The sequence below is a fragment of the Melanotaenia boesemani genome, chromosome 15 (assembly GCF_017639745.1).
Source record: "Melanotaenia boesemani isolate fMelBoe1 chromosome 15, fMelBoe1.pri, whole genome shotgun sequence".
Classification (NCBI taxonomy): Eukaryota; Metazoa; Chordata; class Actinopteri; order Atheriniformes; family Melanotaeniidae; genus Melanotaenia; species Melanotaenia boesemani.
This window is the reverse complement of record NC_055696.1, coordinates 33,558,106-33,583,533: the sequence shown is the minus strand read 5'-3', so window position 1 is coordinate 33,583,533 and position 25,428 is coordinate 33,558,106. Positions and strand designations below refer to the sequence as shown.

The 25,428-nt window shown below is 44.4% G+C and overlaps 2 protein-coding genes across 3 annotated transcripts; both read right to left on the bottom strand.

Moving 5' to 3' along the window:
• Window positions 1–4,323: 4,323 nt before the first annotated feature.
• pwwp2a (PWWP domain containing 2A) lies at window positions 4,324–12,283 on the bottom strand. The gene is made up of 2 exons (XM_042008354.1): window positions 11,454–12,283; window positions 4,324–7,332 (listed from the first exon to the last, which is right to left on the bottom strand). The coding sequence occupies exons 1-2, from the start codon at window positions 12,230–12,232 to the stop codon at window positions 5,586–5,588; spliced, it is 2,526 nt and encodes an 841-aa protein (XP_041864288.1). The 5' UTR covers window positions 12,233–12,283; the 3' UTR covers window positions 4,324–5,585.
• A 4,070-nt stretch (window positions 12,284–16,353) lies between these two features.
• Window positions 16,354–24,012, bottom strand: oatx (organic anion transporter X). Of its 2 annotated transcripts, none has more exons than XM_042008356.1 (16): window positions 23,603–24,012; window positions 23,468–23,513; window positions 23,220–23,387; window positions 23,069–23,142; window positions 22,856–22,985; window positions 22,199–22,302; window positions 21,975–22,129; window positions 21,584–21,752; window positions 19,867–19,990; window positions 19,674–19,789; window positions 19,472–19,526; window positions 19,183–19,342; window positions 18,812–18,920; window positions 18,641–18,719; window positions 18,312–18,439; window positions 16,354–17,125 (listed from the first exon to the last, which is right to left on the bottom strand). In XM_042008356.1, the coding sequence occupies exons 2-16, from the start codon at window positions 23,492–23,494 to the stop codon at window positions 16,978–16,980; spliced, it is 1,746 nt and encodes a 581-aa protein (XP_041864290.1). In that variant the 5' UTR covers window positions 23,495–23,513; window positions 23,603–24,012; the 3' UTR covers window positions 16,354–16,977. The 2 variants fall into 2 exon arrangements, with proteins under 2 accessions (XP_041864290.1, XP_041864289.1); XM_042008355.1 differs by having other exon boundaries at window positions 23,468–23,552; window positions 23,778–24,010.
• Window positions 24,013–25,428: the final 1,416 nt, after the last annotated feature.

Sequence of the window (25,428 nt, the reverse complement as noted above, 5' to 3'; positions counted from 1 at the left end):
ATTTTATTCTGTTGCGTTTTAATTTCCAGCTCCAGTTATATCTGTCGGAGCCACCCATTCACGTGAGCAATTGCCCCCTGGAATACTGGAGGAGCAATCAATCCCGTTTTGAACGCATGGCCCAGCTTGCTCGGAAATATCTATCGGCACCTTACACCAGCGTTGACAGCGAGCGCTTGTTTTCTGCCGCAGGACACGTGATGACCGAGGAAAGAAACAGACTTGCAGGCGAAAAAGCAGAGATGCTGCTCTTCATTAAAAAAAATCTCCCCCTGATCCATCCAGAGTTAGAAGGGTAGATAAATACTCCTGTCTTAAAGGAATACTCCGCCCTCAGAATGATGTGCCTTCAAAGTGTTCCAGAGTGTTAATCAGCATGAGGGTGAGTACAGAATGAAGGCACATCACTCTGAGGGCGGAGTATTCCTTTAAAGGAACCAAAAGTTTGAGTGTTAAGTTTAAGTAATGTCAGGTCAGAGATATGTTTAAGTATTAAAAAATCCTTTAAACTTAGTTTTTTTTGCCACTATGGATTCCATAACATGGAATGCATTTTTTGCGTAGACAAGTCTAACTTGTTTCAGTGCAATATTGTTCTTGGTTATGAGTGCACTTTTTCAGTTTATTGCATAAAATCTAACTTGTGTCAGTGCAATATTCTTAAGTGTACACTTATTCTGATTGTGCTTACAAACAGTAGAAATGTTTGAATGCAACTTGCATTAATTTTCTGATCTTGTTTTTTTGTTTACTTCTGAAAAACAGGCTTTTTCAGTTTGTATCCCAATGCATGTATTTGCATCAGTTTAAGGTGGTTCAAGGAGCCTTTATTTTTGTAAAAGTAAGTGCAATGCACCTTCTTTGAATTGATGTGCATTTAAGGTATAAAATTGTTTTGTTTGATATCTTTTAGAGCGTTTGAGAGGCTTGCCAATAGCTTTTCACTGAAAAAAATAAATGTCTCTATCAATAGTGAAAAGTGTTTTTTTTTTTTTTATAGTATTGATGTAATGATTGATCATCGATGCGTTATCGGTTTTCAGTTATCGGTATCGGCCTTTAGGAGCTGAAAGTTATCGGTTATCGGTATCGGTCTCAAAAAAAAGTTATCGTGCATCCCTAGTTGTGACCAGAACTTTTTTTGTTTGCTTTAAGACCCAGAGACACATTTTTTTAAGGATCTTCATCAGTGTTGGGCTGTAACGGACCAAATGATGGGAGGAGAGGAATGGAACCAACGGAAACCATCGCTGCCGGAACATCCGATTGTGTTCCAGACATCCTGATTGCTTCTGGAACTTCCCCATCTCATGCATCCGAAACATCCCCATTGCGTTTGGAACATCCCGATCGCATCCAGAACTTCCCAATCTTGCATGGTACTTTCCTATCGCATCCAGAACTTTCCCCTTGCGTCCGAACAGTCAATCGCATCTGAAACTTCTTAGTTATGCCTGGGACTTCCTGATCACCTCTGGGATTTGGGTGGAGGTTAAACGATAGGACATGGGAACCGACATCACTGCGCAGTGCTTTCTAAAACGTAAACAACAGGCTGGCGCCATTTTCCCAGACCACAGAGAAAAACCTGACCATTGCAGATTGAAAAGTAGTTCAACAATCATAATGTTGAAGGTTAGAAACAAACAAAATGTGCACTATAGTAACAAGCTTCTTCCCGAGGAGAGGAGATGCTATACGGTAAAGATCGCATCGATTGAAGATAATGATCCATATGAAATGTGGGCTAAAGAGAGGACCCTCGACCCCGACGCCCTACCTCCTCTGACTTTTTCTGACATTTTTGTGTCTGGTCTGCAGTGTGAGCGCCTTTACTGAGGCTCAGTTTAGAAGTTTGAAGTCTTTTGAGGCTCATGAACAGTTTACAAACCCTCTGTCAGTCTACCTGATCTAATATGGCAAACACCCTTACAGGGATTATTAACAAAATTTGTCAGACTTCATTCACAGACAGTGATAAAAATAGCTCTAAAAGCCTTGGTTCTGGCTGGTTACATCCAGTTTCCCAGAGTAGTTCAGTAAGAAGTGCTGTTTGGGTTCCATTCATTCACCACACAATGTTTGAGCTAGCCTTTGTTAGCCTGCTAGCTTGCTTTGTCGACTGGTGCTACGTTAAAACATAAAGGTGAACCTACTGTTAATTTTCTCGGATACGGAATAAAATGCACACAATCATCTCAGTAAGTGAAATGTTCACACCTACCAGAAGGAAAATGCCTTGAGCTTAGGACATCAGCAAAGTCTGTGCCCGTGCATCTCACGGCGGATATCCACGCCATCCACCTCCCCGTTGTTACGGCGGACACGAGACTCCCTTGATTTTTTTTTTTCACGCAGGAAAAGAATAAAAAGACGCCCATTTGTCATTTTTCCTGTCGATCGTGTGCGTGGACACTGCAACCCACTTTGCAACAAGCTCTCCCATGTCAATCACGTCGCCTCCAACATTGGGTGTTTTTCCTGTCAGCCGAATGTCGGAATGTCATGTTCCCATCTCCTATTATCCACCATGTTTGGGAAAGGGAGCAGAGCCTCACTGGTCAGTCTACCTGATGACATTTAAGAGCTTACAGGTGAATTGGTGGACAGGCGACATCACTCCGCTTGTTTCCAATGGGAGCAGCAGGGAAAGTACGGGGTAAAACTCAGCCAATTGATCGCCAGCTGATTATTTAATCTGATTCTGATTGGAGGACCCAAAACATTAACTGTGACATCACTGACACTTGGAATCCATTGAAACGCAGGGATTAGATCAACCAGATTAACAAATTTTCTTCTTTATAAATTCTTCACTTAGTTATTATTGGTGTCCATCTGACAGATGTCCATCTGCTGTGACCCCACCCACTTCCACTCATCCAATCACTGCGCAGGATCCTCAGCGTCAGCAGCTCTTCAGAGTCGTGCTGCAAAGAGACAAAATGTTTAAAATTCATCCACAGAAAAAGATTATAAGTCAATGAATCAATCAGAAAGGTTTCAGTTCAGGGAGCAGCTCTGAGTCTGGACCTTTGTTGATGCTTCTGATAGTGTTCTAAACGATTCTGAATCACACCAGTGATCCATTTCAGAAACCGAAGCTCCTCCTACCAGTTCTACCTGTGCCACTTCTGATTAGTAAAACCTCTATGGAGTTCAACTTCAGTTACCATGGTGATGAATTCAGGATCTGTCACCGTTCTGCGTCTGTTACCATGGTGATGAGTTCAGGATCCGTCACCGTTCAGCATCTGTTACCGTGGTGATGAGTTCAGGATCCGTCACCGTTCAGCATCTGTTACCGTGGTGATGAGTTCAGGATCCGTCACCGTTCAGCATCTGTTACCGTGGTGATGAGTTCAGGATCCGTCACCGTTCAGCATCTGTTACCGTGGTGATGAGTTCGGGATCCGTCACCGTTCAGCATCTGTTACCGTGGTGATGAGTTCGGGATCCGTCACCGTTCAGCATCTGTTACCGTGGTGATGAATTCGGGATCCGTCACCGTTCAGCATCTGTTACCATGGTGATGAGTTCAGGATCCGTCACCGTTCAGAATCTGTTACCGTGGTGATGAGTTCAGGATCCGTCACCGTTCAGCATCTGTTACCGTGGTGATGAATTCAGGATCCGTCACCGTTCAGCATCTGTTACCGTGGTGATGAGTTCAGGATCCGTCACCGTTCAGCATCTGTTACCGTGGTGACGAGTTCAGGATCCGTCACCGTTCAGCATCTGTTACCGTGGTGATGAGTTCAGGATCCGTCACCGTTCAGCATCCGTTACCGTGGTGATGAGTTCAGGATCTGTCACCGTTCAGCATCTGTTACCGTGGTGATGACGTGCTATTAATCAGCTTATCTTCTGATCAGCGATTTTGACGAGAAACATCTGACAGTCCATGTGAGCATGCTCAGAACCTGAGGACGAAGACGGGTTCACAAAGATCTAAACTCTATAACTGAACTCTTACCTCAGAATTCTGGATTTATTGATCCAAATCAACCCACTGGGAACCTGATCAATCACTAATTTTTATAAAAAGTCCTGAGTTCACTCTGCCACTGATCATCAACTTATCAATAACCAACATTTAAATCACTGTGATCAGTTATCACAGATCAATAAATCAGTTATCTGAAGCAGCTGATCTCAGTATGAGATGAGAATTTATCTGGGATCAATAGTATTACTATTGATTCTCTTCCAACATGTTCTTTATCCAAGTTTTTGTTTGGATCTTAATTTCTGGATGTGAGGACCAGAACAAGACCTGGCCCAGATCTGGAACCAAGACTAGTGTCAGGCTGAAGATGCTTCTAACATGCAGTAGTTAACCTGGTGTTTTCAGAACCGGAACCAAGACCAGGACCGGGACCTGATTGGAACTTCAGGGTTCTGCTGGTATTTTCCCACTCTGGAGACCAGAAGTGTTTTTACCTGAAATCAGCAACAGGCGAGTTCATCTCTAAAATCACTGAAAATCTCAGTGGACTGAACTGGACTGGACCAGACCAGAGCGGACTGGACTAAGTTGCTGGGATTTCTGGTAGAAGCAGCTCTGCAGACCCTTTTACCAAACATCTGTTTGCAGCTGGCGTGCCGCTGAGCAAGGCAGCAGTCCAACTGTAAACCACCACAGAAGAAGAAAATGACGAGGACGAGGATTCAAAGACAGTTTGACAGTTTATTAACAGATTTTAAATCAGGAGAAAAACATGTACACTCGGATCAGAACTGGGTCTGCAAACAGACGGGAAAAAGAGTCCGACAGCAGAGAGGGAAAATCCACCTTCATCATCATCATCATCGTCGTCAGTGTGTCCTACCTGTCCGTCTGCTCATGACCTCTGCTCAGGATCAAACACCTGATCACAGCAGAACCTGACCAGAACCCTGGACTTGTGGTGAGTCTGACCTTGTTTGGACCTCCGGCCTTACTTTGGACAACACTTTGATTCACAGTTAGTGTTTCTGAACAAAACTTCTAGAAAAACAGTCTTTAGCAGAACCCGTCAGAACCAGGACCCCACAGGACCTGGACCTGACAGGACCCAGATCCCAAAGGACCTGGACCTGACAGGACTAGGACCCCACAGGACCCGGACCTGACAGGACCCAGATCCCAAAGGACCTGGACGTGACTGGACTAGGACTCTACAGGACCTGGACCCCTCAGGACCCGGACCTGACAGAACCTGGATCGGTCAGATTATAATTTCCCAGCGTTTCAGACCACCACCTCTGGACCAATCGTGGTGAGCCGTATAATCACAACAAACATATGAGCAGCTGTTTATTTCTGCTGACTCATGTAAATGTGACATAACCATGATGTCACACTGTCAGCCAATCATCAGAAAGTATGAGTTGTTCGTCTGTTCGAACAGACTGATGATGTCACACATGTCTAAGCGGGGGGGGGGGGGTCCTGAAACGCTGTGATTGACACCTGATAAACCCTGCCCCCTTAACGCTGACACGTAACCCAGAGGCTCCTCCCCCTCCATCCTCCATCTGTCAGGTTTCAGCTCCTCCCACTTCCTGTAAAGGTGGGTGTGTCTGTATGGCCGGGGCCTAGGCTATGTTTCGAACTGCGTGAGCAGTGCACGGACTTCGGGCGTCAGCTGCTTGGCGGCGCTGGCGGCCTCGGCGATGGCGCGGCGGTACGGGCCTTTCCTCTTCCTGTCAAAGCGGAGCTGGAAAGTCTCGAGGAACGGCGACAGCTGCGTGAGCGGCAGGAAGGAGGTGGTGGGCGAGCCGAACCAGGACACGCGAGCCTCCTGCCGCACCGCCAGCCCCGTGTCGCCGCGCCGCGCCACCGTGATGCCGAGCACGCGCGCTGGCCACCACGGGAAGCCGTAGATCTTCGCCCAGACGATGTCGCCAACGCAGACAATGCGGCCGTCTGGAAGCGGGACTTTTGATACTGACTTGGAGAATACGGAAGAGGACGATGAAGACGAAGAGAAGGAGGAGGTGGACGACTTCCGACGCCTCTTCAGCTCCCCGCCATCTTCCTCATCCTCACCGCTAGTTCTGAGGAGGACAGAAGGGGAAGAAGGGGGGCAGGGAGGGGCTAACGAGGAGGAGGAGGGAGGTGAGGAAGGTGCAGGAACAGAAGGTGGAGGGTCTTCAGGATGGGGGGGGTCAAAGGTCTCTGTGGAGCTGCACTCTGAATGGGAAGAGTCCGAGGAGGAAGAGGCGGAAGAAGGAGCTTCTCTTTGCTCCGCCCCTTCCTCCTCAGGTGTGTGAGTCTTCTGCGTTTCCACGGCAACACAGATAGCAGAGGTGGGAGGAGCTGTAACTAAGGGGGTGGGACTTGGAGGAAGTGTGGGCGGAGCTAACCGCACACTGTGTTTGGTTGGTGATGAAGAGGAGGAGGAGTGTGGCGCCTCGTCGGTACGGTACCTTTGAGGTTTGAGACGGATTCTGGCTGGCAGGCCCGTGTGTCCGCTGATGGCGGCGCCGCTCAGACGCTGGAGGCGGCGGGTGAAGTGGACCTTCTGGTTGTGGTTCTGCAGGGCAGCGGCCCGGGTCATGGCCTTGGGACAGTCCTGGTTCTGGTTCTGGTCCTGGTTCTGGTCCTGCGGCGGCTGCGTGGCCAGTTTGTTGAGGACCTGTCGGGCTTTGGAGCGCTCGAAGGCAGAACTTTTGTTCTGAACCTTCTTAGAGTTCAGCTTCAGACGGACGCGGCCGGATGAGGAAGATGATGATGATGATGAAGCCCTGCCCCTCAGGACACTGCGGGAGGAGGGTGGTGCTGTGGATGACACCCGTATCCCCGACGACGAGCGTCTATCTGCGGCCGGACGAGCTGGTTTGTCATCATTTCTCAGGCGTTTCAGCTCGGAGGAGATGGGTCCTTCTGGCGCCCGCCGCCGCCGCGACGCTTCCTCGCTCCTCAGGTCCACCGCGCCACGCCGAGCCTCTCTGTACCCGCCTGATGCCACCACACCTTTGCACTTGTCACACAGTACCTGGCGGGGGCGTAGCTTGATGGCGTTCATGATGGAGGTGGGCTCTTCGCAGCGATAGCGGCGCTTTGGCCGCTTGATCTTGCGTGGCGGCGGCTGAGGTAAAGCCTGGTTGTAGGTGTCTCTGATGAGCAGGGGTGGCGGGTACGGTGCTCCTTCCTGGAACAGTGGCGGCAGTTTGGAGGTCCAGGAATGAGGAGACTGAGGAGGCGGGGACAAAGAGGTGGCGGTTGTCTCCTCCTGTTTGATGGACGGGTCGTCGCCTCCTGCAACCAGCTGTAGAGAAGTGGGAGGTCCGGTCTGGTTGTCACGTCTGGGAAACACCGTGATGGGAATACCGTAAGGTCCAAACCTGCACACACAAGCAGAAGTAACCATGACATCACTGGTTGATGATCAATAATTCAGTCAGTGATCAATATCGGTATCAGTTCACCTAAACACCGTCACCTAACAGAAATCAATAAGTGTCATTTATCCACAGCAACACGTGCCCAGCAGTTTCTGTCCAGGAGTACCTGTGAGCACACACATTTATACGCAGACGCTGCGCGGCTGCGACACGTCCACGTGGCCGCCATCTTGGTCTTGGCAATACAGCTCATGAGATGAATACAAGTGAAGGTTTGTTTCGTTTAAACTGGATTAAATATTAAACATTATAAAATTTCAGCTGATTGTGTTTTTATGTTTGATTTATGGTGAAAGAAAATTATAAACTAACGTAACTGTTAATAATCACTGACAGACGATCAATAGTGTTTATTGGGCTTAAAGTAAGTTAAATACATAATGGGTGGAAAACTTCCCGTCAACGGGAAGGTAAAACCAGGAGTAGATTTCCTGTTTAACACGATATTTATATTGTAATCCTCTGGATTAAAAGGTGTCTCTATGTAAAGTATAATTTGTTGTACATCAGTGCATCCACAACTACATCTATTTTATCATGATTTAGTTAAAGAATAATGGCACAGAATTTAGATTTTAAAGTATTTTAACCCCTTTTAACTTTAAAACTCCATACTACGAAAACTAACACGGCCGCTTATGAAAAGGTTTTTAAGAAATGCATTAAACCTTTGCTTCCATGGCAACAGTACTAAATGTTGTTATAATAGACCCTGTAATACTGAAAAGGTTCCGTGTTCTTCACATGCTGTCAGACTGTGTCTGAGGTGGAACTAAAGGATGTCACATATAAACAACAACACAGGCTGGAAAACAAGGTTCTGAATGACAAGGCCTGAAATAAAAACAAAAACAAACAGTTAATTCTTACAATGACAAGTTATTCCCGGTGATCGCGTTAACCGGTGTTACGGTTTGTTCAGATCCAGCCGCCTTTCCTCCTTTCACTCCAACTGACCACTTACCAGGACCAATATGGCGGCGCCACTGACATACAAAGTGGGAACCAATGCTGCATTTAAGTATAGATTTCTATGCCTGTATGTTCCACAGAACAGGAAGCGAGCGGGTTCTACGCGACAGGAAACTAGCGGGTTCTACGCGACAGGAAACTAGCGGGTTCTACGCGACAGGAAGCTAGCGGGTTCTACGCGACAGGAAACTAGCGGGTTCTACGCGACAGGAAACTAGCGGGTTCTACGCGACAGGAAGCTAGCGTGAGCGGGTTCTACTCAACAGGAAGCGAGTGGGTTCTACGCGACAGGAAGCTAGCGGGTTGTACGGGACAGGAAACTAGCCGGTTCTACGCACCAGGAAAGTAGTGGGTTCTACGCGACAGGAAGCGAGTGGGTTCTACGCGACAGGAAGCTAGCAGGTTGTACGCGACAGGAAACTAGCGGGTTCTACGCGACAGGAAGCTAGCGTGAGCGGGTTCTACTCAACAGGAAGCGAGTGGGTTCTACGCGACAGGAAGCTAGCGGGTTGTACGCGACAGGAAACTAGCCGGTTCTACGCACCAGGAAAGTAGCGGGTTCTACCCGACAGGAAGCGAGTGGGTTCTACGCGACAGGAAGCTAGCGGGTTCTACGCGACAGGAAACTAGCGGGTTCTACCCGACAGGAAGCTAGCGGGTTCTACGCGACAGGAAACTAGCGGGTTCTACGCGACAGGAAGCTAGCGGGTTCTACGCGACAGGAAACTAGCGGGTTCTACGCGACAGGAAGCTAGCGTGTTCTTCAGAACCTTTAATCAATCATTAAATGTTAAATATTTGATTACATAAAGAACCTGGTTTCAGTTAGATGTTGTTTGCCTTTATTTCTTATAACTTTTTAGTATCAAAGCTCCAGACTGCGACCAAATGGTCCCATTTTGCGACTAAAATGTGAGACAGAGCGAGTGAATTTTTCATCTTCTCTACAATGACGACGATACGTTTGTCGGCCTTTTTCTTGTAGGAGTTATAACTGAATTTATTTAGTCACTAACAAACTTCTGCTCCCTCTTCAGCCCAGTAGTTCACAGTAATAACAAATTAGCTGCTGGTTTGACTCAAACTAACTTCAATATGAGAAAAGGAGACGAACACCAACGAAGAAGATGACAGCCAATGTGTGTGTGAGCGGGGACAAACGAGCTCTGTGATTGGCTAATGTGTGGAAAGAGGCGGGTCTTGGGGGAATTTATTATTCCTCAGTGTTGCCAACTTAGCATCTTTGTCGCTATATTTAGCAAGTTTTTCTGGTATTATTGGAGACTTTTAAAAACTGACATGAATGAAGGTAGTTTATCTTCCCAACAAGGAGCGGTGCTGTGCAGACCCTCTCAAACGAGGCTTGGTCTTCTCGCAGCAGCAGCAGCTGCATTCAGACGACGTTCACCTCTGTTTCATGACCAGGCTGGAAATGAAACGTAAAAGCTGCTGCTGGAGGATCCTGCTGGTTTACCGTCACAGTAAAAGTTAAGTGTTGTGAAATGTTAAAGAATCCTAACTAAACAACCAAATTACACTTAAAAAAACAGAACTAAAAAATAAATATTGACAGAATTATTATTGCTGTTCTAAACATTTTTAGGTTGTCTTTTTTTTTATTATCAATTTTTTTCTTTCCCATGACATCCCTCTTTATGGCAGCATCCATTACGTTTATATGTACCAGGCTGATGATGCTAATTAGCGACTTGTAGGACAGCCAATAGCTGCTGTTCTTACTGAGGAGTGGGAACAGCAGCTGGAGGAGCATCAGTCCCTGAAGCTGTTTATTACCAGGAACTACATGGACCAGTCGTACCAGGTCCTGTGGGGGATGATGAGGACAAAGATGTCGTTCTGCTTCGACTACAAAGTGAAAATCAAATCAAATCTAATTTGATTTGACAAGTTCTCCGTCTACTTGTTTTGTTTTAGTGCAGCCAGTAAGATTTTTTTTATGTCAACTGAAAAAAAATGTGAATTGTAAAAATTGTAATTTTTTAATTTATTGTTTAAGTATTTATTACTAATACAGTGAAAATGAGAGGAAATGTGAATATTTGCTTTGCAAGGCGATTTCAGTGTGCGCCCATAAATTTTCTGCTTGCTCTTCTAAAACTTTAAGTTAGGGGCGGCTGTAAAAAGTTAGTCTGGAACCCTGAGAATTAATGGGTTAGAAACGTCTTCTTGGCTTTATTCCAGCCATAGAGGAGCATTATTTTTCTTCTTTTCACACACACATAGAACTTTCTGCTCACTGGTTGATCTTTGGCTGCTCCTGATTGGACGTTACCGTCAATCTAAGCTCTCTGATTGGTGGAAAGTCTGACAGGAAGTGGCTTCATCATCATGTCCAGGTCTAAATAGAGGTCTCTTAGCAACATAGTAGTGATGGTGATGTTTTTATGGTGAAATGTGATAAATAATGCTGTTATCATGGATCATGGTGGATTTACCAGATAGAGTCTCTGAATAAAACTACATTTAGTGGCTGGATTGTAAACCTCCTGGACGGGATATAAACCTGGAAAACTTCCGTATCATCTAAAGGGTAAAATATCCATCACATTTACCCCACAGAGCTACACACCTCGGTGGATCTGATGGAGGTTCAAGGGTTAAATAATACTGTGTGATTTATGGTTGAGGTTATAAAACCAACACTGCTGTTCACTAATTAAACGTGCTGTTTTCTACTGAATCTGTCTGCTGAAATCAGCTGCTCACGTTTTAAGAGTCAAATGTAGATTTTATTTATTTATTTTAGCAGTAAAAGTTTTAAGCTGTTAGTTCTCATCTTCATGGATTTGGGCCAAATATCAGATCATTAAACAGTTCAGTTAACAGAAGGACCACCCACAGAGATCTATTACCCGGTCCAGGTCCAGAACCAGAATCTCACAGAACTAGGTCAGCTGTTCAGTGACGTCACTAACTGATTAATGAAGAATAATCAATACTGGGTGGTTTCCTGTTAACAGAACCGATCAATCAATCAGAGAAACCAGCAGCTGTTACTGACTGAACCTGATCAATAAACTGCCTGATTAGCTGATCGGTTCATTGATCCCATAAAACTAAAGTTTTACCTCTTGGAGATGTCCATCAGGACACCTGAGAACACCTTCTCCCCCCGCCGGAAAGACACCACCAGCGCGTCATCGATCACGTGGTCCAGGAAAACCCGGACCTCGGAACCAGGATTCAGGTCCAGGACGGGTTCGGTTCTAGAGGATTCCTCCTGCAGGCCGCGGCCCGCCTTTTCTTCCGCCCCACCTGAGATTTTACAGTACCCGGTATCAGGGTCCAGACCAGCCCGGACAGACAGGCGGTCTGCGGTACCGTCTTCTCCGGGCCCAGGCCGCAGCTCCGCCTGGATCAGAGCCGTATAAGCCCGGTCTCGGTCCATGGTTTCGGCTCGGTTTGTCGTCACGTTGGTGGTCGGTTCAGCCGGTTCGGCCAGAGAAAGGCCGGCCTCGGTGACGGGCGGGGGGTCCGGAAAGGAGTGCAGGAAGACGGCGTAGGGCTGCGTATCCGGCAGGATGCTGCGGTAAGTCCCGCCGCCGTCTGGGTCCCCTGGCAGTCCGGGAGAGAACCGGTCCAAGCTGACCCGGTCTAGCGGGAGGTCGCTCTCGGGCAGCGCTTTTCCCGCCGTGGTCTCGAGCTCCGGCCTGACATGGCGGCTCTCTCCGTCCGCTCCATCCTCCATCCGCGGAACGAACAGCTCCGCGGCCGGGTTGTCGGGCTCCGCCGCCGCCCCCAGATGCCCTGTACCGCCCGGACCGAGTTCCGGACGACCCTCATCGTCCGCGGTCGCTGATGTTGTCGGAACCGCCGCAGCTCCTGGCTCTGCAGCCACAGCCGCCATTTTCTTCCGCTGTGGTGCCGAGCGGCGCGTGACCCCGCCCTCCGGTCTCGCGTCCGCTGCGCAGCCGGAGTACCATTGGCTGCGGGCCCTGTCGATCAACGGAGACGCGCTGGAGCGCAGCCTCTGATTGGCGGATTGAGTCCGCTTTAGTAGCGGCCGTCAGGGGGCGTCTTTCTTTGTGACAAACAAAAACATGAAGCTCCACAGCTGATCGATTTCTGATCACACCATATGATCAGGTTCTTACCGATATACAGCCATCGATCCCCATCAAATCCGATCAGCTGTTTGTCCTGATAACTCTGATCAATCAGCAGGGGTAAAAAGAATAAACTTCTACAGGTCCGATTTTTTTAACATGATTTTTACTGAAACGCACGTGACTCACGCACGGCTGCTGTGTTTGGGTGATCAATAACATCCTGAATCCAGAGTTATGGGACACACACTGATGAAGCTGGTAATCAAACCAGCGACTTTCCGAGCAGCAGGTGTGGCACCGTGCAGATCCAGTTCCGGTTCTGGTGGGTCAGGAAATAAAATCAATGGAGGTCCATATGTTTCCTCCAGGGACATGGGAGTCCACTCCGAAACTCTGGTATGCCTTACATCCACAGGAACCGGTCTGGTTCTGGTCCAGTTCCGATCCAGAACCTAATTTTTAACAGCTCTATTTTCCATAGAATAAAAACCAGGGTGGTGGATCGGTGGTGAGATTGGATCATGTCAAAGATCAGCAACACTTTTCATTTGATTGCTTTAACATGTTCTATGTTGTATCAGGTACTCCCGCTGGTGACCTTCATGGCCAAAATTGTCCACACACCAGGGATGCCCACAGAGATTTTTTTTAGGGGTGGCCATATGGTGGCCAGAGAAAATAGCGGGGTGGCCAAAGGTTGTTAAGTCTGCGATGCGTAACTACACAAGTCCATGTAGTCTGCTGAACAAAAACATGAAGTGGGTCAGTTTGAGCTTATGGCACATAAGAACTTCTGATCAGAAGTGTTCCTAGAAAAAGACTAAATGAAATTATCTGCCATTATATAGGGAAGGCTATTTTCATTTATTACAGCCTTGGTCGTGTGGGTGGGGGACCAAATTCAGCTAGGGGGTCTGGGGGCATGCCATACAGGGTAATATAATAATATTATATTATCCCATAATGGCATATGGGGAGGGACATTTTGGGCATATCTGAACAGACTTGTTCCTCTCAATGTACATGGCAACTACAGCGTTGACCTACTCAAACAACCTTAATGAACATCAGCACACTGACTCTTCTCTCCATTAGATTGCACATTTATTATCAATTTGCATTTATTTACATTCTCATGTGTTTATTTTATCGATATTTGTGACCAAAGACAAAATTACAGGGGCAAAATGGCAAAGAGAGGGCACTCACTCACTCACTCACTCACTCACTCACTCACTCACTCACTCACTCACTCACTCACTCACTCACTCACTCACTCACTCACTCACTCACTCACTCACTCACTCACTCACTCACTCACTCACTCACTCACTCACTCACTCACTCACTCACTCACTCACTCAGGGATCTGTGTGACCAATAAGCAGTAAACATGGAAATTATTATACTCCAACCACTTATGAATGGAGAATCACATAGTTGAAGCCCCGTCTCCTGTCGTTGTACACAGTCCAAGGGTAAACCTTTAGATATGGCTGTTTTGGTCCATCTGCTCGTAACTGGGACATGTCTAGAACAACAGAGAAAGCCGTCATTATGATAAAAAAAATATAATGACAGGACCTTCTTTCAGAACTGCTAAACATCAATTTTACCACCAGGAAAACATCATCCTCACCTACTGGTCCATGAGCAGGTCCACTACCTGGAGGCCTGGGCTGGTTGGGATCCAGCTTTTCTGAGCCCTCTACTGTAAAAGATATTGATCATCATATGCAAATAAACAGAGCCTGCTGTTTCTATAAGATGATTTAGTTTTAGAGTGTTACTACAGCCCCCAGATTACAACATCAGGATATCATTTTAACTATTATTATTCATCCCCAGAGGAGAAATTCTTGTCAACACAGCACTACACTCTCAATATTATAAGCTAAAGCTGGAGTAATAAACAAATAACAGTTATGGAAGAAGCAAAAGGACGATAATGTTATACTCCAAGAAAAGGTCTAGGATTCGATCAACTCTGTGATATTGTTCTGAGAAATAAATCTAGTATAACTGGCGTCCGTAGAAGTCAGGGAAACATTTGCGGTTGGCTTAAGTTGCCTCCAGGTGTAGCCACAGTGTCATTCTCTCTGATTCTTTCTCTGGCTGCCTAGCATTTGCTCTGTGCTGCTCTCCTGTAACTGTCTGTCTCTTAAAGAAGAAGGAGGTAATATCTTTGGAAGACTTTCTCTTCACTGTCTGCAAAATGACATAATGTTAGCACACAGTGACTAATTAAATCATGACGCTGTTATAGCAAATTCTTTATAATGTTAGCTGGCTGGGCAGTGGCATTCAGACAGCTAACAAGGTTGTTAGAAATGTTCTCCATCTAACGAAGATAAGGTTAATAATGTTATTAACTACCTAACGTGTACAAACGTTAACTTATGAATGGCTTGATTTGCTGAACATTGGCTAACATTAGCTTCATAGCATTAGCGCATGTAACGGTAACTATATTGCCATTCATTCCAGGTCATCTACATCCAGATGTTAGCGCTAGCCATCATCCCTGTAATTATTTAAACCCCACCGACAGTTGGCAGAAAACCATTAAACTGAAGTACTTGTGGTTTTATCATATACTTACTGACAAGCCTTTTGTAGAGCTGATTGTGTCCTTTCTATTACCAGTGGCAACATCGCTCTTTGATCTTCCCGCTTCGGTGTCCTCGCTCTAAGGCCCTTTCAGTAGGACCCTAGATGTGAGGTGCCCTCTGTGTGCCTGATTAAAATACTTTTTATTTACTTTTTTTATTAGCTTTTGAAATAGTTTGACATTCAAATATAAACAAAGTGTGCTGTGCCGTGTTAATAGTAAAAACAAAAAAAAAAAAAAAAAAATTGAAATAAAAGTACGATATTTTCTGGGGTGGCCAGTGGGGTGGCCAACTTTTTGTTCAGGGTGGCACTGGCCACCCCTGGCCACCCCTTGGGGACGTCCTTGCCACACACACCCACAAAAACTACCATAAAATCATAAATCAATATTTTTTATGTTCTTTTCTTTTTTTTACTATTATTATAAATCATTTTAACACTTAAGATCTGCTTAAAACAAGCAAACAATCAGTTTTAGGATTTTTAACCCTTTTAATGGAATTTACTTATTAGAATTAATAATTATTCATTAAAAAAATCATGTAAAGTATGACTTATTGTTTATATACTCAATATAAGGGGACTGGTCTTGGTGGTGATTAATAACTTGGATATGTCAAAAATGAACAAATTTGATTTAATTGCATCATTTTTTATGCAGTGATAGTTAATCCTTCTTATGACCTTTATGGTAAAACTGTCCCACTGACAACAACTATATATTTTAATCTCAGTCATTCCAGTTTAAAATCACTCATTCTTTAATGTCAGCATGAAATTTATAGGAAAAGTGGTGATATTTGACATTTGTACTGGATTCCACCAGATTAAAATGGTTTCCACTACAAGCAGATGCAGGAAATTCAGGTACTTTTGTTGGTTAAATTATGGAGTCATGCAACCACCAGGTGGCGCTAAGAGTGATTTGTTTGTGTGTGAAATAATTTCCGATCATAAAAATGTTGATTAGATCTTGACTAGGAAACTATTCCACACATACACTACAAAAAAATGTTGGTGGCCCCTGTTGGTTACATAACTCCATAACATATAACATCTAATTTTGTAATGACGTAAGAGGGTAGTAAATCAAACTGATCCATGACGGTAAGTATGAATTTACTTCACTAGTAAATATGGAAATCTTTGGCCAAGAGGGTGTGTGTGTGCTTAGAAATTTGCACTTAGGGCACCCAAAAGTCTAGCAGCGGCCCTGCAGCTCAACTTTAATCTTTGCAGCTAGACGTTAAAAACAAAAAAAGAGTTGTCCAGTATTCTGTCGAAACACTCAAACATAGTTACATCTGTCAGTCTGTGCTGTCCAATCAGAAATGAATACTGCACATATTTTAATTTAAATCCGGTTTGTACTGTGAAAATATTGTTTAAATAGGTATGATCTCAAGAAGAAACAGGTTTTCAGAATCAAAGTTCTGCAGGTAAGATGCCTTAATGTCAGAAAATGGAAGAATAGGACAAAATAAAATATTACCCGAAACACTTCATCACCCAGTTTCTGAAATTTAAAACAAAATTCTGAACAATGAGGGCATTGAGAAATGCAACCTGACAGTCGAAACCCAGGAAATAAAAAACAAGCTCAGTTTATTCATATTTTTATGTACTTTTTAATCGCTTCATCTGTGATCAGAACATTTAGAGTTACTCTCACATTCACCTGGTATTGACTTTTTATTAATATACAAAAGTTGAACATGTTTGGTCATTTAAAACAGTTCCTGCTGCTGTCGATCAATCACCTCTAATCAATTTATAATCCATTTCCTGAATTTATGGATTTTGAAAGTTTAAAATTTGCTTACAGTAAAATGCATCTTTTAAGGACAGAGGACAACATTTAGCTCCACGTGTGCGATTGGTGGAAGGTCAGGGTGGCTGTTCTGACTCTGACATGGCAGCATCTGATTGGTCAGAGTGCGTTGAGGCCAGTCCCTTCTGTGTCCTTCAGTTCTTTTAAAGCAATAGCTTCCTTTGAGGCGGCGGTCCCATCTGAAGAAACCATGCCTTCTTTCAGTGACGCCCCCTCTTTCAATCGAGAGGCGAAGCCTTTTCCAGACCTTCACATCAACAGTTATCAATGACATTTATCAATTAGTAGGTAAGTAATGATCATTTATAAAGCACTTTTCACAGGTTAAAAGTCACAAAGTGCTTTACATAAGTCAAATAATATAATAACGGCAGCAAACATAAAGTATAGTATTAAACAAAAAGACATAAAAACATAAGGCCTGGCCCCTAAGTTGCCTAAAAAAAGGCTCTTTATCTGCTTTTTAAACATTTTGACAGACTCAAGGCAGAATTATGCTTATTTAAAGACAGAGACTACTTTGTGTCAGTAGATAACTATAAAGCTTTGTAAAATAACCCGTGGAGTTCCCCAGGGCTCCATCTTTGGGCCACTGTCGTTCAACATCCCTCCCACCGATATTGATTCCGATACCTGGGGTTTAGGTATCTGCCGATACAGAGTACTGACCTGTGTTGTCAGATTGGTCTATTTAATTTTTATTTAAATAATTTTTTTTTATTATAGACTAGTGTACAATATTGTTACTGTCATTCAATGGCCTAGCATAGGTTGAACTATAAAACATGAAATTTATTTATCAGAATAATCACAGCTTACAAATGAATTATTCATGAACAATGAACCGCTAGTTTGCTCTTTCTCAGGGGAACCAAAAACAAGCGTAACAAGAGAGACAGTACTAGCTACAGAAAAGCCGATCAGCTGATCACCAGCAGCCAGGCACAGAACACCAGGAGAGGGAGTAGGAGGAGGAGCTATATTAGTACAGAACTGTGGGAAAAGGCTTTTCTTTAAATTAAGAAGTGTGGTGTTGAACCTTCTTATTGGGAAAACTGTGGGGGATGAGGAAGCGTTAAAAATTAATGCAATTAATTACATAAAATAATTACCGCCGTTAACGCGTTATTTTTCATGTCATCATTTATGTCGCCTCTGGAAATTTCAGCTTTGCATATGAGGCATGTCGTTGTGCTAGCGGGATTTTCTAATGAGTTATGTTACAAAACTCTAATAATAATGCTGATGACACACAAATGTACAAAACAACTTACCAGGAGACTATATTCTAATCCAAGGTAGAATGTATAAAAGAAAAAGGAAATGTCCTAAGACTGAACCTTGGGGTACCTCGCAAGTCAGGTTAGACAGTTCTGACATGATCTGATGATAACTAAATCAAATAAAGATAAAGTCTTTAGCTGTCAGCCTACCATTTCTCCTCCACGTCTTCGATGGTGTCGGGCAGAGGCATGTTGAGCGTTTCCGGCAGGAAACAGGCAAAGCAGCTAGCCAGCACCGCGGCACCCCCATACACTATACTGGGTAGAACAGGAAGTACCTGGGGACATCCAGCAGCCGAGTTAGTGAACGTCCTGTTTGTGGATCAGCCTCTACACCGATGATGTAATTGTGTCCAATAAAGGCATTTAGTTTCCGTAAACTCTCCGTTACCGCCGCTTAATGACAAACAACTGCATCAACAAGAGTTGTGACAACAGTTCTCATTCTGGCTTTAGAGAGTTTGGACCAGAGACATCACCTCATCCAGGATCAGGACTGCTGGGGCCGCCATGCTGCCGACTCTTGCCATCGTGGAGACAAAGCCCATTCCTGTCTGCCTGAAAGTATGATGCAGATATCATGTGACTGATCAGAAAACTGATAACTGTCAGCAGAAAAAGTTCTGGTCCTATCTGACAGCAGGTCTTACCTGAGGACAGTTGGGTAGAGTTCTCCGGTGTACAGGTAGACGGTGGTGAAAGAGGCAGAGGTGAAGGCTTTACCTAGACAGGCCAGCGTGGTCCTGAGGGTCTGCATGTCTGTGAGGGGTAGATCAGGACAAAAATTACATTATGATCAAGATGACATTCAGTATTGGAACAGAATCAATATCAGGATAAAAATCAGATAAGGACCATCATCTGGTTTAGGATAAAAACTGGGATAAGAATCATGTTCAAGATGGCATTAAGTATCAGAACAGGATCAGGATCAAAATTAGATCAGGACCGGGATTAGAATGAGATTCAGTTCAAAACAGGATCAGAATTGGGACCAGGATCCGAATTAGAACCGATCTACCTTGGGGGACAAAGATGTTGGCGAAGATGATGACAGCCGACAGGAAAAGACAGGAAACCTGAGATATCCTTCTCCCCAGGTAACTGAGCATGCCCAGAGCAAGCAGTTTGGCAGGAATATCTACGGCTCCAAAGATGATCTGCATCAGGTAAATATTTACCTGGAACAACCAACAACCAATTGGAAGGTGCCTCAATATAAACAAGCCAATGAGACAGCAGGTTTATACCGTGTGCAATATAGCCTTAGTATAAGACACATTGACAGGTGAGTGGACAGGTACACTCACCCCAAATTTCTGTAGGTCCATCGCTAAACCATAGTATGCAAAACTGGTGGAAAACCTGAGGACAGGTGAGTATACAGGTAGAAGTACATTTGAGTTGTATTTACTGACAGATTCAACATGTAAATGAATGTACGTCCAAATATGAGAAAATGGATGAAAAGTGAAAACATGTGAGCAGACAGGGTGAGGAAGTGTTTCTGACCAGACAACAACCAGACAGATGGAGATACGTCTTATTCCTTTAGTCTTCAACAGATCAAATGCTGTGAACGACGAACGGCTCGACTCAATCTCCTTTTTCATGTGGGAGTGGAGCACCTACAGTCACATTGTATGCAACTCAGCTTCTGATTGGACAATAAAAACTAGATATAAAAACCATGTGTACAAGTTACCTCTAACGTCAGCTTGTTGATCATCTCTGGTTTTCCGTTGATCCGAGCAACTCGGTGAAGACTTTTTAATGCCTCCTCAGACCGACGGTTCAGCACCAGCCAACGAGCGGACTCTGAATACCACCTGACCAATCAGAGAGAAAGACAACCACCTGACCAATCAGAGAGAAAGAGAGAGAACCACCTGACCAATTAGAGAGAAAGACAACCACCTGACCAATCAGAGAGAAAGAGAGAGAACCACCTGACCAATCAGAGAGAGAGAGAGAGAACCACCTGACCAATTAGAGAGAGAGAGAACCACCTGACCAATCAGAGAGAGAGAGAACCACCTGACCAATTAGAGAGAGAGAGAGAGAGAGAGAGAGACAACCACCTGACCAATCAGAGAGAGAGAGAGAACCACCTGACCAATCAGAGAGAGAGAGAGAGAGAGACAGAGACAACCAAGTGACCAATCAGAGAGAGAGTGAGCGACAGCCAAGTGACCAATCAGAGAGAGAGAGAGACAACCACCTGACCAATCAGATTTTAGAGAAGATGGTATAGCTTCAGTTACAGGATCATCTGGAACTATATGACCTCCATGAGAAGTTCCAGTCTGGTTTTAGATCGTGTCTCAGCACTAAAACGGCCTTTTCAGGGTTTTCCATTAACTGTTGATTCAGGATCCTCTGCTGTTTTAATTCTCCTCAATCTCACTGCTGCTTTCGATACGGTGGATTATGACATTTTATTACTGCGTTTGCAACAGTCTGTTGGTATTAACGGCACAGTACTTAAATGGTTTGAGTCATATTTGAGAAATAGAAGTTTTTCCTGTGCATCCTGGGCAATTCTCTTCCTCAGAGGCTTCACCTAAAAACATCATAGACCCTATTTTATTTTCACTTTATTTACTCCTCTAGGGTCCATTTTTAAAAAACAGTGTGTCATTTTATTGTTATGCAGACAACATCCAGATTTATCTGCCTTTAAAATCTGCTTGAGAGCGATGCATAGAGAACCTACAGAATTGCTTGCAGGATGTTAAAACATGAAAGGAGATTAACTTCCTCTGCATAAATGAAAATAAATGTCCTCACTGTTGGGAAAAATGACCTGCTGGTAGGATGCAGCAGTGCTGTCGGCTCTCTGGACTCTTTTACCCGTCCTTTTATTAAAAATCTTGGGGTTGTCTTTGATTTTAACCTCAAATGTGCCAGCGGGTCTGTGCAGTAGTAGTCTAGTTTTTATCATCTGAGGCTTATTAGTAAAGTCAAGCTTTATCTTCCTCGTGATGCCCTAGAAAGGCTCGTTCATGCTTTTATCTTTTCTAGACTGGACTTCTGCACCTCCCTTTTTTCTGGGATGGACCGGTCTCTTCTCCACCGTTTACAGCTGATCCAAAGCTCAGCTGCCCACCTATTAACGAGGACCAGACGGTGGGGGAACATTACTCCAGTTCTGTGTTCCTGTCACTGGCTGCTTCTCTTTTAGAATTTCTTTTTAAATTTTACTTTTGACTTTTAAATGTTTAAATGGTCTGGCACATTCCTATCTGTCTGAGCTTCTGCACCATCAACGTCCTTGTAGGGCTCTGAGGTCAGAAGAACAAAGGTGGTTAGTAGTTCCCGGTTACCATCCAACCACTTCCTGACAATCTTAAATCACCGACCAATCACAGAGCGGAGAACCATCCAACCACTTCCTGACTTTTTTAGAAACCACTACTGACCAGCTGTAGGCAAAATACAGGAAGTGAGGTGCACAGACGAACACCTGCAGCTTCCTCCAGTCTCTCAGCCAATAGGCAAGTCCCGCCAGAATCATCTGACCAAACGTGAAGAAGAAGGAGGTGAGCGTGCCCACTAGTGTCCTGGTTTTAGTTGGAATCCACTCCACCTCTGAAAGAAAGTAGGTGGACAGGCAAACAGGTCAACAGGTATAAAAGTAGACATGTAATCAGGTGGACAAGTAAACATGTCAACAGGTAAACACATTGAGAGGTAAATAAGTGAACATAAAAAAATGGACAGTTACTCAAGTATAGGTAAAATACTGGACAGGTAAAAAGGTGGACAGGGAAACAAGTGGACAGGTAAAAAGGTGGACAGGTAAAAAGGTACTTAGTGAGACTCCGTTGAGGATGACTCCAGATACCGCCATCCCACTTATAAATCTGAAAATGCAGTAAGCGGTGTACGACGGCGAGAGGGCGGAGCTACAGCCGAGCACGGCCAGCTGCAGGTAAGACCAGATGAGGACAGACCGCCGACCAAACCTATGAGACAAACGGCGGTCTGAGATACCTGCATGTGCACGTACAGAGACACAAACAGGTGAAACTCACTTGTCTGACAGGCCGCCATAGATGATGGCTCCCGTCAAGACTCCGCCCATATAGATGGTCTGAATCATCTGTTTGAGAGGACGCAGCGAACACACCAGGTCCCACTGAAGCAGATAGTTAATATTCATCAGATTAACTAATATTCATGCACCATAGCAGCATTCATTAACTTTATCAATATTCATAACTTTAAAAGCTCATTAGCTTCATTATTATTAAGTCCTTCACATAATGCAACCTTAATAAATATACACCATATTTAATAATTAATATCACAGTGCAGTGATATTTATGATCATTAATATTCACATTTCTCATTAATGACCATATTTGTTTCCTGCCTTGTTAATATTTATTGTCCTCATTAATATGAAGCAACTGAATTGATATAATCGTTCTGATATATCCACCAGATTTGTCAAGATTCATGATCCTCATTAATATTAATATTCATAATGATGAGTAAGAGTAATTATGCATAAAATAAAATATTCAACAGTCTAATTAGCATACAATAAATTAACAGTAACTGGGCTAATTATTAATCACAATGATTCATGTTAATTTGTTGTATCAATATTTAGCTGCCTTATTTTTATTAACTGGCCTCATTAGTATTCGAAAAACTGCATAATTATGCAGCATGATGTGTGATACCTCAGAAACGGTTGTGGCTGAGAACTCAGCTCGGTCATAAGTCCATCCGTCCATGCATCCTTCAGTCTGCAGCTCGCTGACGTTCACCGAGCTGTTCGAGCCCAACAGCTGCCACTGAGGCTCCACATACCTGAGCAACAGGTGGAACAGGAAGTGATGTCAGAGGGAATTTACATTTAGTGCAATCCGGTCTAATCAGAAAGCAGCTGTTACCTCCTGCAGCGGTCCAGCCTGTTTACGGAAGGATCTGGAGGGATGAACACTTTAAGCAGCTGCTTCTCATCCACCTGAAATGACCAATCACAGCCATCTATCAGGCCAGGCAGCCCATCACAGCCTCGCACCAGGCCGCACAGTAGCTTACCTGGTAGGTGAGCGACAAGTTGCGCAGGCTCTGATTGGCCGGCAGGCTGCAGTGGTGGTCCGGGATTCCTGAGACGAAGTTGTTGAGCAGGTTCTGACTTGCCATCATCAAACCCGGGAAACTGATCAAGGTCACATGGAGCCACTGGTATAGTCCGAAGCCGCCCACCTGCCCACCCAATTACAGCACGGTTACACACCTGGACAGGTGTCCTCATGTAATCTGATTACAGCAGAAAGCTGTCTCACCTCGTCCAACAGGTCGGTGAAGCCCATGTCAACGACAGCAACAAGTCTGAAGATTGTTCAGAGTCTCAGTTCCATCAGAAAAAACCTGACAACAAAACACAAATAAACAGATCTAAGAAAACTCCTCCAAACCACCCGAACTTCAGCGTTCTCCTGCTCCGGCGCCGAGCTTCTGTAGAAATCTGCCGCTCTTCTACTCTACAGTTGGGAAATATTCATTTGGAGTCTGGTGAGAGTTCTTAAAGGATTACAGCCCAAAGAAAAGAGGATTTCCCTTGAAATGTGTAGTTACAGTCTGAAGGCAACGAACCCCTGGACGGAGGGACCAACACAGGACTGGAGGGACGAATGGAGGGAGGGAGGACTGGATGAGGAACAGAGTCGACAGACGAGTGGGCAGCAGAGAATACATGACTGAACATTAATGATTGAAAGGCGAGTTAAGCAGCTGTGTGACTGGACATTAGCGACCTGATCACAAATCAATCACCTGAAGTTCATCATGTTTGTTTATCAGAAAAATCAACAATGTTCAGCTGATTGAAAAGTCAAAGATGAAATATTCAGATTAAAAAACATAAAAATCCATCCACCCATCACCTGTACCGCTTCGTCCATGAAGGGTCGCCTGGAGCCTAAGCCAGCATTTAGCAGGTGGGAGGCAGGTACACCTGGACAGCTCACCAGTCCATCACAGGGACATAAAAAAACTTCTTTTCCTTTTTTTCTACACTATAGGGTAGTGTAGAGCCCCCCCACCCCGACACGACCCCCCAACCTCTGCGATCTTGCTTTGTTTTCTTGTTCTCGCTCCTCGCTGAGTTTTTATCTCTTGGAATTTGCTGGACTGAGTTTTAATCAACAAACATCTCTGCAGGATTCAGACGGCTGGAGACATCTGGACACGAGTCCCCTGACACGGTCCTGGAGACATGTTCTGTCTCATTGGCACCTGTTCTCACCTGCTCATGGGTCTCATTGTGGAGATCTAACGTTTTCCACTTCCAGGTTATATTTTATTTTCCATGACATTAAGTTTATCCGACCAACATTCGTTTGTCATAGTTTTGTCCTGTAATTCGTTACTTTTTCCAGGCGAGATTATCTGCTCTGTTTATTTCTTTACCGTCAAGTTATTTATGGTCCCCGATGGAAACCTGCTTTACAGAGTGGAAAACATGCCACAATAAAACAACAATAAAAAAAAAATTCCACTGAATTTTTCAGGTTGGTGATAAAAAGTTTTGTTGATCCAGTGAAACCAGGTTAACTACAAGTGACTGAAATAAATCTAAAACGAGTTGAACTGGACCATCAGACCTGTTGTAGCCTATAAATGACTGTTATGCTCACATGTAGACCATGTTGTTGGCATGTTTATTTCTGTTTGAATATTTATTTAGATTGTTTAGAAGGAAAAGCTTAAAGCCAGTCAGACTCAGTATCATTTTCCTGCTCTGTAGAACATACAACAGTCATCATCATTTACAGGGGCTCCATGGTTTTATCCACCTGACAGCGAGTTAAGGTCTTTTTTAAAGGTTTTAGCGAGGCTGTAGTCCTGATGGTCTGTGGGATCTAACTCCAGGTTTTAGCGACATGTAGAACATATCTGTTTATAACAGTGGAAAGCCGGTAAAAGCAGGAATCCATTAGTGGCAGATCTAGTGATGGGATCAATCTTTGAGCTTGGGTCCCGTTGAGGTGCAGCAGGCAGATCTCATGGTTCATTGTGTAGCGTTGACATGCTAAAGCATTGGAAAGTGATGAGCAATGCTGTGTCCAACCAGGAAGCCTAGCATAGATATTACATGTCCTGTTGTAGAGATTCTTATTGGCTGGAGACCAGACAGACAGTTTGACAACATGGACAGAATTATTGCATTAAAACATGTTTCAGAGATAAATCTGGTCAGATTTTACTAAATAGATATATATATATATATATATATATATATATA

What these genes read in the sequence shown, in the direction of transcription:
- pwwp2a (XM_042008354.1), bottom strand. Translation starts at nt 12,232, where the DNA reads ATGGCGGCTGTGGCTGCAGAGCCAGGAGCTGCGGCGGTTCCGACAACA. An exon ending in CTGATGGACATCTCCAAGAG is followed by an intron (nt 7,333 to 11,453) that starts GTAAAACTTTAG and finishes TTGTGTGTGCAG; the next exon opens with GTTTGGACCTTACGGTATTC.
- oatx (XM_042008356.1), bottom strand. Translation starts at nt 23,494, where the DNA reads ATGGGCTTCACCGACCTGTTGGACGAG. An exon ending in CTCTACCCAACTGTCCTCAG is followed by an intron (nt 18,720 to 18,811) that starts GTAAGACCTGCT and finishes TCATACTTTCAG; the next exon opens with GCAGACAGGAATGGGCTTTG. An exon ending in GAAGACGTGGAGGAGAAATG is followed by an intron (nt 17,126 to 18,311) that starts GTAGGCTGACAG and finishes GTTGATGTGAAG; the next exon opens with GTCTGGAAAAGGCTTCGCCT.